The following is a 16,121-nucleotide window of genomic DNA, read 5'->3' as shown; positions in this document are numbered from 1 at the left end:
AGAGTGGATGCTATTATTATTTCAAGATTGGTAGCTCCACTGACAGAAATAGATCAAGTTCTCTGTTCTGAGCAAGATTATCTACTTTTTGTCTGCTAGTATAAATAATTACTTGATTAATCCTTATTGAGGGTAATTGAATTCATTTCAACTAGAACCTTATCTCTATCTTTTTGGTATTTTTTTTCAGTCTCCTTGTAGTGTTCTCCACACCATTCTTCCATATTTGGACTTATCCTTGTCAGATATTGAAGGGAATAGTATCCATACAAATCTGCCACCCTGTGCTCCCTTTCTCTGCATGTATTCTATTTGGGTAAATTGTATTCACAACCACACCTCTCCTTAATCAGATACTCTGCCCTGCAGCACTCTCAATGATCCCACTTCCTCTCTCCTTTCTCATATCCCTGTGTTAATTTCTGCCCTAAGCTAAAATTGGGAAGAGAAAGGCATCTTGACTCCACAAACACTGGAGTATTATATCTATCCAAGGCTTTCCCTTTACCAAGAGAAACATCCCCAAATGAAGTCTTCCTAATGGGGAATTTCAAGCTCTAGCAGAGTAATAGCCTAAAGAAGGGCAAAATTTTTCCTTAAGGGTATGACAATAAATATTTTAGGCTTTCCATGGCCTTTTCATAAGTTCTGAACCGGACTGCTGTAGTTAGATAATATGTAAATGAATCAGCGTGACTGTGTTCCAATAATATTTATTTAAAAAAACAAAGAGTGGGCCATATTTACCTTACAGATCATAGTTTGCTGAAATCTAGTCTATGGTGTCATTTTTTGGCATTCTCAGTGTTTCTCAAATCAGAATACAAAAACAGTGGTCATTTCTCTTCATCCATCTACCTATATCTATCTATCTATCTATCTATCTATCTATCTATCTATCTATCTATCTATCATCTATCTATTCATCTATCTATCTAATCTATATATCTTGTATTTCTGTGGTGGGAAATTTTGTAATGTGCAGAAAAGGCAAGGAAGTATGTGTTTCCATTGAGAATCTTGGTTGGTAATGTTACAGGTGCTGCCATTGCAGAGAGAATTGCAGAGGTGTCTTACAGAGGCATCAAGAGTTGATGACTCATAGAAGTAGAATTAAAGATGGGAAATTAGGCATGCGTATCAGATGAAAATATTCCATTCCTAAAATCTTGCTAATTTTATGCAGTAAGTTTTATGTTGCAAAAGTGGTTTAAAATAATGATAGTTCTTGCAATAATGAAAATGACTAGATAGCTGTTCAAAAGGTTTATTAAGTAGCATAAGGAACAATTTACTTAGAAAGTGGGGTTTTGTATTTTTTGTCCTTAATACTGTCCAATTGAAATTTTATTCCTAAGAATTACTTGTTTATGTTAAAATGATTTAGGATTATAACACAAAATATAATGTGATTTAACAAAACTGGCTTTTTTGCCCATGTTTTTCTTAAGGCACGCCAAGTTTGTGGACTTACACAACGCATGTGATGTTTAGTTTTATGTATCATCTGGGTGAGCTATAGTTCTAAGTTATTCAATCAAACAATAATCTAGGTGTTGCTGTGAAGGTATTTTGTAGACATGACTAACATCTACAGTTGACTTTAAGTAAAAGAGATTACCCTGATAATGTGGGTGGACCTCATCCAATCAGTTGAAGACCTTAAGAGCAAATTAGGTTTTCCAGAGAAGAAATTCCGCCTCAAGACTGCAGCAGTTTTGAGCTTGCCCATGTTCCCTGTGAATGTCAGACTCAAAACTGCAACACTGACTCCTACCTGAGTTTCCAGTTGGCTGGCCTGTCATACAGAATTCAGACTTGCCCCCTCCCCAACTTGCATGAACTTGAAATAAATTTCTCTATACATAAATAAATATATGCTTATATATTGTTGTGGCCTGTATAGAATAGACCAAACCAAGTATGCTCTCAAAGGCTGTTTATTAGCCAGCGGCTGTCCTGTACAAAGGAGCAGCCCCAAAATGATATTCACTACCTGTCAACCCACTGGTCAGGTGTGCAAGCGGGGAGTACAGAAGCAGAAAGCTTGTTGTTAGAATGTTATGTTCCTATGGGTGATTGCCTATGTTCTCATGGGCAATAGCCAGTATTCTCATGGGCGATGGCCAAACAGTAATTTTCAGCTTATATACAATTGATTATTTTTCATGCCATGCAAGCAAGCAGGGTTACACAGGCTAAAATTGGCAGTTAGCGTATGAGCTCATTGTTACAAGTTTCATGATTAACAGAATGTAGTTAGGGGTTCCAGAAACTAGGCCTAAGGTATAGACTTCCTTTGTCCAGTTTCAGGTTTTAATTATCTTTTAACCCTTTCACATTTCAGCAGGCTATCACAATATAATATGTATATTCATATGTGTTGGTGATTCCTAGCACCATGAAGCCCAGGGCCTGGTGCTGGGTGAGTCTCCTTGTACCACTTATACATCACCATGGAGTCGAAGTGGCAATCAGGGCCACATGAAGATCATGGTCCCATTGCTGCTTGCCAGCCATTGAAACTTTTAGTGGAGGAAATAGGTCATTCTGCTAGGCTATAGAAACATTCTTTGGTAAGCTTTCTTTTTTGAAATATTTTTACCAGGTAAGGTCAACATGGGGAGCAGAAGTATAATCAGGTTGAAAGAGGATGGATGTGGACACTAAAGAGTGATATTCTACTCCAAGGCCCTGTTATTGACATGTGTGAACTTGTTTGCACTGTAATCACTCCCTAAAACTACGTAGTGGTCTTTATTGTTATCCACGTAGCAGATGAAGCATGAAAATAAGAGAAACTTCCTTGATATTTTAGTTATCTTTTGTCAGAGGTTGTACCAGCAGCTGGAGTATTATAGTTCTCCATCTAGCATTTTTTGCACTGCTTTACACCAAAAAGCAACACTAAGTAAAGTTAAAAAAAAAAAAGAATCTCACATTAAAATCTTTGGATTTAATTGGAATATATGTGAGCTAAAATACCTCACATGCTCAGCCTCTGTATCAGTGTGTGTCCAATCAGGAGACAGAAACTATAGTTATTTAAACAAGAGAAGTTTAATATAAAGATAATAACCTATAATAAGAGTAACTACAGGATACAAGAAAAAAAAATCTGTATTGTATTCTAGTACTGAGGGAAAGTATCTAAGAAAGAATAAATTTGTAAAGGGGCCCTGATCTCCAGGGCTAGGGTTCAGATCTTGTTAAAGATGTAGTTGCAGCTACTGGATAGCAGAGAAGTTTGCTCGTTAGCCTGAGCCAGACAGACATGGTCTATAGTCACTAGGCAAGTGGTAAGCAACCATTCAGAGTGCAGGTAGAGTGCAGTCAGGATGTAAACAAGCCTCAGCCAGTGCATGGGCATGCAATGGGAGTGGGGTCCCAGTGGTAACCCTCCAGGGCAAAAGTAGGGCTATAATCAACTGCCAGGTACACAGTCATGTAGAGGCACTGAAGGTGATGGTGTGGCAAGAGGCCTGTCATGTGTAAATTGATGTCAGGAGGACTGGGCATTAGAAGGGCCTGTGAAATACAAACCTGGGAAGGGCACACGATCAAAGGGAGTCAGGGCACAGCCCTAGAGTTCATGATGTCCAGGTTGGGATAGCAGCAGAAAAGTCATTGCCAGGCCAGGCTGGAGCTATGAAGCCATCAGGGACCACACATTGTGGTTCTGTGGCTGAGTTAGTGCACCACCAGGTACTCTCACTATCACAGCTCACATTGCTAATCCACATCAACAACTGGAAACAGCAAGAAAGTCGCTTCCTTCTACTTGCAAGTTATCTTTTCCATCTTCTACTTAGAAGGCTCAACATGTGCTTACTGTAAATGAGAAATGCCTAAAGGAATTCTGTTCATTATTGCAGAGTATGATTGAAGGGTAAATTTGGAACTGAGAGGCACGATCCATCCCTTTTTTTACTCTGCTTTCATATGCATCCCTCTACATACGTTTGAACTCTTATAGCGGCAATACAATTCCGTATTTCTACCCAGTAGATACATTAATCCTTTTATATGTTTTCACCATTCTCCCCAAATGAGATGATTCAGAGTCCCAAGTCATTGTATCCATCATAGTGGGCTCTATTAATTATTCCTCAAATTCAGATAGGCACCCACTGAATATTCTGTTACCTAAAGACTAAATCATAGAGGGAAGCTGTGGAGGGGAAAATGGCAAATGGGAAGATTGGAAAGGAGAAGCCTGAGAAGACACAACAAGCTGGAGTTGCTGGAGGACCTAAAGAAGAAACAGAAAAACCTGTGAAAACTAAGACTGTTTCTTCTAGTAATGGAGGGGAACTTTCTTCGCAGCTCTGAAAAGCGATCAACTGAAAAAGAAGCTGCAGACTTTTCAACAAAGCCTACAAAGATTTTCAAGTCTGGATTTGCCATAGGTAGTCAGATGATGAAGAAAGCCTCAGCCACAGCCATCAAAAATGGATAAAATAAGACTAAAGAAACTGTTCCAACTTTTGCTCTCAAAATTCTTTGGTTAGCAGCAGCTTTTAATGACAATGAAGATAACAAACCAGAGAAAGTGCCTCCAGAAGCAAAGATGAGAATGAAGAAGATTGGAAAGGATACAGAAACATCAACAAGACCAAAATCCTTCAAAAAAAGAAAGCATGAGTTTTCTGATAAACCAGAAGCTATGGAAGTGGAATATAAAAATCTCATCTTGGAAAAAGCCATGACCAAGACAATTAAATGTCTTTTTAAATTGAGGTGTGGGCAATGAGATACCATCTCACACCTGTTAGAACAGCTATAATCCACAGGACAAGTAATAACAAATGCTGGAGAGGATGCAGAGAAAAAGGAACCCTCATACACTGCTGGTGGGACTGCAAATTGGTATAGCCATTAGGGAAAACAGTATGGAGGTTCCTCAAAAAACTAAGAATCCATCTACCATATGATCCAGAAATCCCTCTACTGGGTATTTACCCCAAAGACTTGAAAACCCATATTTGAAAAGATATTTGTATCCTATGATCAATGATTGGCTAAAGAAGCAGTGGTACATATATACAATGGAATATTACTCAGCCATGAGAAGAGATGAAATATTGCCATTTCCGACAACATGGATGGACCTCGAGATAATCATGCTAAGCGAAATAAGCCAGACAGAAAAAGTTGAAAATCACATGATATCACTTACGTGTGGGATATAAACCTAAAAGCAACAAATAAACAGGACAAACAAACAGAGACTCATAGACATGGACTATAGACTAGTGGTTACCAGAGGGGAAGGGAGAGGGAAGACAGGGAGGTAGACAGGATATAGGGGGTCAAATATGTGGTGACAGAAAGAAATCTAACTATGGGAGGTGAACACAGTGTAAACATATATGCCTACTGTTAAAGTGTACAGCTGAAACTTACTGGATTTCGTTAACCAATGTCACCATAAAAAGTAAATAAATGAATTAAAAAAATAATAATAATAATAAATTGAGGTGTGGATGGGTGTAAAGTTAAAAGGAACAGTTTTTTGTTTTTGTTTTTGTTTTTTTTAAGAATGATGTAAGACTTTCTTTGGAGCCACTTTTTTTTAAGATCTAGTGGTACAGTAATAAATGAGAGTTTGAAATTGGGGTAATTTATGTTTTATATACAGATTTCAGGGCATTTGCTAACTTTGTAGTTTCATGTGATCAGTTTCTATAGGTTGCAAATAATTAAAAATATCAGAAATTGTACCTTTTTAGGAATTGCATATATTTTTAGACACAACTATTAGCACTTTAAGAGGGAAATAAAAAGTTATTGTCTGTTTAAACTGCAAGCAGTTACTCTCTAACTTAACTCCCTATTAACCTAAACTTCTGGCTCCCATGAACAGCCTTACAGAGAAGGGAGTATTATACTGGGAGGAAAATGTTACTGGACTATTGACTGAAAGTAAATTAGATAAAATTAGAATATTGCTTTTTTTCCTAATGGGCATTTGTTTTGTTTCAAGTCATAAACTAGATATTGCGCTGTTCCTATAAGCATTTTTCCCGGATCTTGAAGCAAGTCATAAGGAAGCTGTTTGTTTTAAAATACAAACCACCACCAAAATTTTTAAATGTACACAATACTAAATATTTGGCTGTTTTTACTTTTTTAAAGTAACAAATACCAAAAAAAGCAACATTGTATGAAGATGGAAAATGAGAAAGATATACTTTCTGTAACTTTGTCAAAACATTTAAGTTACTAACTTGTGAAATCTAATTTGATTTTAACTAACTACAATAATTCTTATTTAGTACAATAATATGGTTTAAGTGTATACATATTAACCAATGGCCTCTCAAAAGCACATTTTAGGTACTGAAAATAGAAGGAAATAAGAGTTCATCTTTAAACATTCTATGGAATCTTTGTCCACACCTACTTTGTTAGAGCTTTGTGTTATAGAGTTGGTTTTTTTCTGTAATTTTGTATTGTATATGAATTCTTTTTTAATATGACAATTAAATACATCTTTAAAAGAACAGACATAGATAAAAGAAAAATGCAGTATATTGATTTTCTTCAAAACTCCTACAATGTTATATTTGCAAGCAACTTCAGACCGTCCTAATGGTGTTAACTACTTGCTCAGCTCTTGTAATAGGTAATAACTTCAGAGAAGCAGCTTGTATGTATTCTTACGTTTGTTCACTTATATTTAAGTTTATAGTAAGCCCCAAGTAAAACAATGGAAATGTTTATAGAACTAATAGTTCTTACTTACATGATTTAGTTATATCGAGATACATAAATTTGACTTGCTTTAATGGAGGCAAACTTTTCATTTTTGTCCATTTTACTGTTTATGTTAAAATAACATCACTCTCCTACATATTCTTTTCTTGACTCAAATGAAATATTAACCTAAAGTCAAGATGAGAAAAACAACTGAGATAAATGTCTTTACTAAAATACCAGTAAATTTGTCAAACTCAAAAACAAAGACTAAATTGTAAAGTTAACCTCCAACGACCTAGGCATAAAATTAAAAAAAAAAAAATAGGAAAGATGGAGAAAAAGAGAATGGTGAGTATGTACCAATAGACACATACATATAATAAACAGAAAATATGCAAAGCTACTGTAGCTCTTGTTTCTATAATTGGTCTCAAGGTGTAGTTCTTTAATTACCAATTACAATTTCTCGCACCCTTGGATAAAACCTCAGATGTTCTGGGTTTTTTACTTGGTGGAGTAAAAACTATTCCCCAAAGGTCTGAGTCCTGAATCATTTTGCTTTATTTTTGTTATTATTGTGATAGTTTTCCATTAACTTTTACTATTGTGTGATAGACAGAATAAGGGGCCCACAAAGACACCCACATCCTAGACCTTGGAACATGTGAATATATTGGTACAAGACAAATGGGAATTAAGTTGCTAATCAGCGGATCTTAAAATAGGGAGATTATCCTGGATTATCTGGGTGAACCAACTCTCACTATGGTTCTTAAAAGCAGACGAGAAAGGAATAAGAGGGAGAATCCGATATAGCAGCATGAGGACTCAACCTGACATTACCGGCTTTGAAAATGGGAGAATGAAACCATGAGCCAAGGAATGAGGGCAGCCTCTAGAAGATGGGAAAGATGAGGAAACAGATTGTCTCCTTAGAGCATCCGGAAAGATTTTAGCCCTGCCAACATCTCGATTTTAGCCTAGTGACATCCATCTAGATTCCTGATCTCTAGAACTGTAAAATAATGAACTTGTTATTTTAAGTCATTAAGTTTGTGATAATTTGTTATAGACGGAATAAAAAACTAATACACAGAGTACCAAAGAAAGTTTTTATAGTCATGGATTACCTAGAAACCTGATCCATAAATTAGAGAACGAATTAAAATCCATAATAAATAACAGCCACTGAGTCACTGAAGGATTATTTTAATCTTTTATTTGAAATAATACAACAGGTAGATAATATATAACTACTCATTGTGCATTCAGAATTTCTTCTCACAAGGCAATGATGGGTTCCACCCAATCTGTCCAGGATACATCCTTCCTATCATGGATACTTCAATTGTCTTCTTCACCTTTTGATTTGCCCTATATTTAGAAGTGCTACATACTGAAGTGCAACATATTCAAGATGTATAATACTCTATACTCCACACCGAAAAAATTTGAAATCTCTTGAAACTATTGGCATCTTCATTCTCCTTTCAAAACAAAATAATTTCTCCCTCACTCTAACAAACTCCTGCTTTGATGCCTATGCAACTGGGCTTAAATTTAACTATTCTAGAGGAGTCAAAAGCCCAAGATTGGGAAAGCAAACTGTCACTCTTCTCCTCTAAATATAACTCCAGCCTTATCCTTCAACCACTCCAGCTACTGAAGTACTAAGCAGGCTGAATAAATCTCTCATTATTGAGTTTGCAACACCTTCTTCCATGAGAATGATTAATTCCATCTAAGAAACTCTCCCACAGCTATCTCAGCAATCTTCAGGTCCCATTCAGACCTTCTAGATACAACATATTCTGAAGATAATTCTCAAATTTCGGAATCTGTTTTTTTCCCTTAGAGGGCATTTTCTAATTTCCCCACACCACTAAATTCCAGTTAACCTCTTTAAAGGCCTTTGGGATTAAGAGCATCAACAAGCTCTTGGATTAATACAGCCATACTAAGACCAAACCCTGTACACAAAGGAGGATACCCATGTTGGTAAAGGTAGGACCAAAAATTCAATCCCTCGGGGTGATGTGAGATAGCCTTTAGTACAAGTAATTTGTTAATAACAAAGGTACCAGGCATTTCAGAGTCACTGCCTCAAAGGCAGGAAAAGGCTAGGTTACAGAAATGGTATGTATTTAATTTCAGAAATACTAAATTCCAGAATCACAGGGAGCTCTAAGAGAATATGACCATCCCAGGATCCATGAGGCTTTTACCCAGAAGCAGATCATATTTAGGTGCAATTTTTTTGACATTGTATCTAATCGATAACAAGTAAGACTTTCAAATCCTACAGGTCTACTTTAAAGCATGTATTGCTTACTCACTGAAGGAATAAGGCTACCATGCTACAAGTACAGAGAAGCAAAATAAATATGGAATTAGTCTTATAGTGTTGAATGTAGAGAGCTGTTTAAAGCTTCAATTAAAGTTCTGGTAATCAATGTTCTTTTGAGGCAATGCAAGTGCCCCTCTAAGAAGCCCAAAATTGTTCAGTGGACTAAGATCTCCAAGAAGAGCATGTTAACAAACAGGAACAGTGTGTCAATTTCTTGAGGGCAAATAAACTTCTCCATCCTCAAGGTTTAAGCTTGATTATATGTAGTTATTTTAGCATAGAAGAAAAGAAGGACTTTAGTAAATAATTTGGGGACTTGACCTGGTGTTTAGCTTCCTCTACATATGCCCAAAAGGATTTATAAGTTTCTCTTCATTTACTATTTATTGCCAGGATCCCAGCAACAATTTTTTTTTTATTGCCAGGACCTTGACAAATGTTTTTTTTGTTTGTTTGTTTGCCAGGACTCCAATAATCATTTTTCCATCAACTTGCTGAGTATGATCAGAAAAGTGATTTTTTATGTGTGTGCGTTTTGATATTGACAAGTTTACAAAGGAAAAGCATAATGAATACAAGAAACAAAAAATATAAGTGAACCCCTTTACAAAATATAAGCAATTCAAATGTACAAGAGCAAGGTACACCAAGATATTCTACATGCTATAGCAGAGAAACTATTGGCATCTTCATCTCCTACCTTCTCAAACATCAGAATCTCCATGAATTTGCTTCCCACCCCCCAGAGTTTCTGAATAAGTAGGTCTATCATGGAATCCAAGGATTTGCATTTTTAATAAGTTCCTTCATGCTCCTGATGTTCCTGGTTCAAGGACAACACTTAGAATCTACTGAATTAGAATATGGAAAGCACAATTCTAGTCTAGTAGGAGAGAGGAATGTTTATCAGAGAGAATTGTAGGATTGAGGTGTCTGTATCAGGGTTAGAATGAAGATTTCCCCATAAGTGTTTCTGCTTGAACTTTGACCTGGGTGTTAATTGCCTCTTCATCTTTGGCTGGAGTTCAAAGTTTTCCATCCGTAGAGGAAGTAGTAGCTAGTGAGGCAGTCAAACAGATTTGTGCAACCAGGAGTCTGTTCCTCTTATTTCTTTCGAGAGTTCTCCCCTGCCTTTGTGCTATGAAGCTTGGATTTCTCTTGCCTTTCCAACAGCTCTTCAAAGATTTCATTGTGCATATAAAAGAATATGTACCCGGTGGAAAGCCTAGCCTCTTGCATTGGAGCCTCTTGGATACTTGACACCTGCAGATCATTGTAAGTGAACCAGATTTGCCTCTCAAAGTCATAGGCATCACTGATATAATGGCCTGAATTTGGGGAATTGCCAAGATGGCTGATAACACCAATCAGCCGATAGGCATAATGATCTCCCATCTTGGAATTTCTTTTTGGTTTCTTGGCTACAGGTTCTGTCTTCTCCTTATCTAAAAAGTCATTGTTTCCAAGTTTTTTATTAGAACCCCGTCTACCTAGGGAATTCACATTGGCCTCCTGGTAACTTAATTCTGTAGGTCTTCTGAGATTCTCTGTGTACCGCTGGACATCTGGCTTCAGAAAGCTTTGAAGCAATGCCTGCCGAAGGGCTTGTTCATAGATTCTCATCCTTTCATGTTCAGTTACTTTGGGGGACTCTTCTGAAATTCTGTTTTTTTTATCTTCATGAAAATCTTTAGTAGTCTTAATATCTACAAATATGTTGGTTTTCCCAGATTTCTTTAGTTTTTGATTCCCAGATACTTCTTGAAAATGAACTTCTGCAGGACATGTACCTGGGCTATGAGTGAGTTTACCGGCATCTTCACGGATTACAGAAAGGTTGGTGTCTTCCTGATCCCTCATTAAGCCAGTTGCTGATATCTCTTTTTTAATGGTTGTGTCATATCCTGAGTTTACAAATTTGTATGCTGGTATATTCAGTTTAGAATATTTTCTCAGGCCCTTTTGCTTTTGTTCTCCGCTTGACCCCAACATTTGGCATTTTTGTAGTCCAGACTCTTTGCCTGATCCAATGTGTGAAACGAGGGAATCCTTGGATTCTGAGTCCAACTTTTTTGAAGGTGTCAGTGAACTGAGGATTTCAGAATATATCTTTTGAAAGACCTTTAAGAATTGGAAATTCATAATATGTGCATTCTTGCTCAAGGGAACAGGTGGTTTGGTACTTTCATTGCAATGAGAAGATAACTTTAAATATTTAGAAACAATGACTTCTTGGACATCCTTCTTTAACGACCAAAACTCATTAAAGTAATAGCGTTTCAAGTGAACAATAAGGACCCTGGGTAGTCTACTGAATTTGTGCACTGCAACAGAACTCTCGTGGTTACATTTCCCACATTTATACTCAAGCTCTTCTGCTCCAAAGAAAAGATCAACAGTAGATTGAATAGACAAAGGAAGTGTTTTCTTTCCTTGGGGAAAGTTAGTGGAGAGATAATTACTCACTTCCGACTTGAGAACAACCTCACCACAGGCTTTGCAAATAATAGAGTGCAGCAACTCTAACTCAAAATTAGCGATGACAGGACAAGTGAGCATTTTGGTGGCAGCATTGCCAGCAAAAACCTGTTGGGGTGAATTATCTTTCTCAGATTCAATTTTAGTCTTCCAAATTATGTTTAAATTTTTCATGTTCTCTTTCATCTGATCTAAACAATGACCTAAAAATTCATGAGCATCATTCTGTATGTTGCTAGAGAATATCTCTGCAGCTGTTGAAATGGTTTGTTTAATACTCACAAGTAACTTCTCCTTAATTTTTATGTTGTAAATATCTTTCAAAATAAGCAGCTGTGCCAGGCACATGTTAAGATCATCAAGGGGAATTTTACCCCATGGGAAATCCTGATAGAGTAAATCATATGCAAATGATGGAATCGAAAATAGGGACTGTAAAACTGCATTCATATAACAGGTATTTCCCAAATTGGGGAGGCCTTGCCATAGTTTCTCTGGGTAAGATTCAAAGGACATCTTCAATGTGTCCCACTCTAGGTCATCCTCACTATACATTGTTTTCAACAAAAGTGCCAAATATATTTTCTGAGTGAGAGTTTGGAGAAGAGTAGTACCATCTAGGTTAGGGTTTCCAATAGAATTGGTCTCGAGTAAAGGTCCAAATTCTAATTTCATACTCTCTTTTAATTCCTTTATCCTTAATTCTTCCCTCTCGCTATATCTTACATACCTCAAAGGATTAGACGTCTTTTTTCTTACAGATTCATTCTTTTTCTGGAATTTCTCTTTCATCTCTGAATCTGATGATAGTATCTCTTTTCTCTTCCTCCATTCATTTTGTAATAAATCTTTGCAGGTAAGTGTTGATGATTTTGATGTATGCAAGGGCATCCTCTGAAGGTCAGGTGTTCCACTTCCTTCTCCTATCTCAAAAGGTCTGCTACTTGACTTTTTATGCACTTTGTGAAATGTTTTGTTGACTTCCTTCTGTGTTGTTATGCTGGCAAAGGCATCCCCATCCCTGTCAGATCTCGTGAGTGGTTGAAGATTATTTTGATGAACTCTGTCCAGGAACATCTTCAACTTTACAGCATCTCTTGAGGATAACTTTTTAATAAACAAGAAGCTATTATTTTGGAAAGTTAAATGCAGATGATTTTGTTTTTCTCCATAGGATCTAAAGACCACAGTCTTAATATTGTTACTTAGCTGAAAAGTTATAAATTCTCCAGTGCGGTAGTAGGCTACCAATCTAACTTCCTTCTTTCTTTCCACTGTTTCAATTAATACTTCTTTTGACAAAGACAGCCCAGTCTCCTTGTTCCATATTTGGATAAAACCATGTATCATTCGATCAGCCATGTTTCTTTACAAGTAAAATACACATATCCTGAATTATTGACAATCTCGAAGTTCAGAATTGTTTTTCAAGTTCGCTTCTGGAGACAACACCAAAGAAATGGTTCTTTAGTTCTCTATATAGAATGATCCTGTTTCTAGTGTTGGTTTTATACTAGAGCCTCTTCAGGTTCTGAATATTCAGCTCTTTAGTGATAAGCCAACATCCTTCAAGAACTGTCCATGTTTGCATGAGGACAGAGTCTTGATTCCGAAGGCAAAGTTGCTGCTGAAAGAAATCAAGAAAAAATTACTTAAGCTATCAGAGAAATGCTTGGATAGAACTCAAACTCTACTCCCATATACTAAATCTCCTTTCCACTGTAATACTGGATTAATTCTGTATGAATTTCCCCACTTCAACTGAAATTATTACATACTTGGAAGACTTTCAATACACAGGTGAAGAGCATAATGAATAGTGCTTCAAGTGCATGCATATAATATGCTAATCTTCTGGTCATAGACTAACCCCCAAGGGCAACCACAATAAAGGAATTAAAAAATGGGAGGCACTATGTGGCCCTAAACTCAAAAGCAGATGGATAGCTCATGGTGTGCAGAAATCTAAAGGATTTTATACACAGGCCACAAAAAGTTAATCTACCTCCTTCCAAACCCACTAATGTTCATTTCTTTCATGTGGATCTGAGGGAAGTCCACATGTTCTACCCTATGTGGGGACCTAAACTATCACTACTTAAAGCAGGTATCAAAGAATTGGCTATCTCTAGCTCCCACAAGCCAAGATGACCTCGTATGTTCTAAGCAATCACAATTTTCATAATAAGTGCAGTGTAGTTAATAATTTAAAGCCATGCTGAGCAAGACCATAAATAAACTCATCATAATTTTGAAAAATATGTTAAAATGATCACTGAGGTTCAGTTCAAGATTGTGTTTACTATGTTTTACTACTGAGTAAGTAAACATATAGTATAAAAATGTACAAAAATAGGGTATGATGAGTGGAGAGTTTCCTGTTGGCTCCACTGTTAGCTTCACTGTTCCTATAGAGGCATGCTTAAAAGTCCAAGGTCACTATAATCCATGCAGAGTAAATAATTCTTCAGTTTAAAAAATTTTTAAAAACAAGGGCATGTATCCTTTTGGCTATTATAACGGGCAAAACAAGTCAGCATTCAAGGGTTTATTATTAACATAAATAAATTTTATTTTAAAAAAATTTTATACTTAAATATTTCAATTATAGTTGACATAAAATATTATACTAGTTTCAGGTGTATGACACAGTGATTAGAAATTTATATAACTTACGATGTGGTCACCCCAATAAATCCAGTACCCACCTGACACACTACATAGTTATCGCAATACTACTGACTGTATTCTCCATGCTATACTCTATATCCCCATGACTATTTTGTAACTACCAATTTGTACTTGTAATCCCCTTCCTCCTTCACTCATCCCCAACCCACCACCCGGCAACCATCAAAATGCTCTCTGTATCTATGAGCTTGTTTCTGTTGTTTGTTTATTCTGTTCTCTAGATTCCACGTATAAATGAAATCCTGTGGCATTTGTCTTTCTCTACTTGACTTACTCCACTCAGCATAATACCCTCTAGGTCCATCACATTGCTGCAGATGACAAAATTTCATTCCTTTTTTTATGGCCAAGTAATGTTCCATTGTATATATGTACCACCTCTTCTTTATCCATTCATCCACTGATAAACACCCAGGTTGCCTCCAAATCTTGGCTATAGTAAATAATGCTGAAATGAATATGTGGATCCACATGCCCCTTTGAAGTAGTGTTTTGGGTTTCTTTGGATAAATACCCAGAAATGGGAAAATTGGGTCCATCTCTATATTTTCTTATAGTCTTTTTATTAAAAGTCTACATTGTCTGATATAAGTACTGCTACCTCAGATTTCATTTTTGTTTCCATTTTCATGAAACAATGTTTTCCGCCCCTTTAATTCAGCATGTATGCATCTTTCAATGTGAAGTGAGCCACTTGTAGGCAGCATATGTAAGGGTCTTGTTCTCTTATCCATTCAGCCACCCTGTCTCTTTTTAAAAATTTTTATTATTAGTCTCAAGTATACAGTACATTCTCTTTTTAAAAAAATTTATTATTAGTCTCAAGTATACAGTGCATTGGTTAGACATTTATATAGTTTATAAAACAATCCCCATAATTACTCTTTCTTTCCTCTGGCTCTCCACCTAGCCATTACATTACTGCTAACTGCATCCCCTATTTTATGCTCCCCATCTCTGTGACGATCTATCAACTACTAATTTGTACCTCTTTAACCCTTCACTTCTTTCTCCCAACCATCCAACCTCCCTCCTGTCTGGCCATCACCAGACTGTCTTCCATATTTGGGAGTCTGTTTTTAATTAGTTCGTTCTTTTCATTCCTTAGATTCTGTGTATAAGTGAAATCATATGATATTTATCTTTCTCTGTCTGACATATTTCACTCCACATAATAACCTCAAGGTCCGTCCATGTTGTTGCAAATGGTATAATTTCATTGTTTTAATGGCTGGGCAATATTCCATTGTATATATGAACCATAACTTCTTTATCCAATCATTCTTGATGGGCATTTAGGTTACTTCCATATCTTGGCTATTGTAAATTATGCTGCCATGAACATAGGGGTGTATATTCACAAATTAGTGTTTTGGTTTTCTTTGGATAAATACCCAGAAGTGCAATTCCTGGATCAAAAGGAATATCCATTTTTCATTTTTTTGAGAAACCTCCAGACTGTTTGCCATAGTGACTGTACTGATTTGCAATCCAATCAACAGTGTATAAGAGTTTCCTTTTCTCTACATCTTCACTATCTTCTTTAATTTATTGATTATAGCCATTCTGACAGGTGTGAGGTGATATCTCATTGTGGTTTTAATATTCATTTCTCTGATGATAAGTGACCTTGAGCATCTTTTCTTATGTCTATTGGCCATCAGTCCAATTCTTTATTTAATGCCAACTCCCAGACCTGAACACGCCTAAACACAAGTATAAAGTAATAGAAGATAAACCCTACATGAAAGGCATTAGAAATTACAAATTTAGGATATTCCTTTTACACAGCATTTTACCTCCCAAATATCTAGTGGCTATTCAAGTTTCATCTCTTCTGTATTTCTAAAAGCTGAAACATATTTAGCTTACCTGGATTTTAGTTCCATCAGTTATGTCTGCC

General features: G+C 36.4%; 1 protein-coding gene and 1 pseudogene across 1 annotated transcript; one reads left to right on the top strand and one right to left on the bottom strand.

The window, feature by feature from the left end:
* Positions 1 to 4,185: 4,185 nt before the first annotated feature.
* On the top strand, positions 4,186 to 4,722 carry LOC102887369 (annotated as a pseudogene).
* Positions 4,723 to 10,153: 5,431 nt separating this feature from the next.
* On the bottom strand, positions 10,154 to 12,889 carry USP26 (ubiquitin specific peptidase 26). Its single transcript, XM_025039609.1, has one exon. The coding sequence runs from the start codon at positions 12,887 to 12,889 to the stop codon at positions 10,154 to 10,156; it is 2,736 nt and encodes a 911-aa protein (XP_024895377.1).
* Between the last annotated feature and the right edge of the window lie 3,232 nt (positions 12,890 to 16,121).

Source organism: Pteropus alecto, unplaced genomic scaffold (assembly GCF_000325575.1).
Source record: "Pteropus alecto unplaced genomic scaffold, ASM32557v1 scaffold19, whole genome shotgun sequence".
NCBI lineage: Eukaryota > Metazoa > Chordata > Mammalia > Chiroptera > Pteropodidae > Pteropus > Pteropus alecto.
This window is presented reverse-complemented; position numbering and strand designations above follow the sequence as displayed.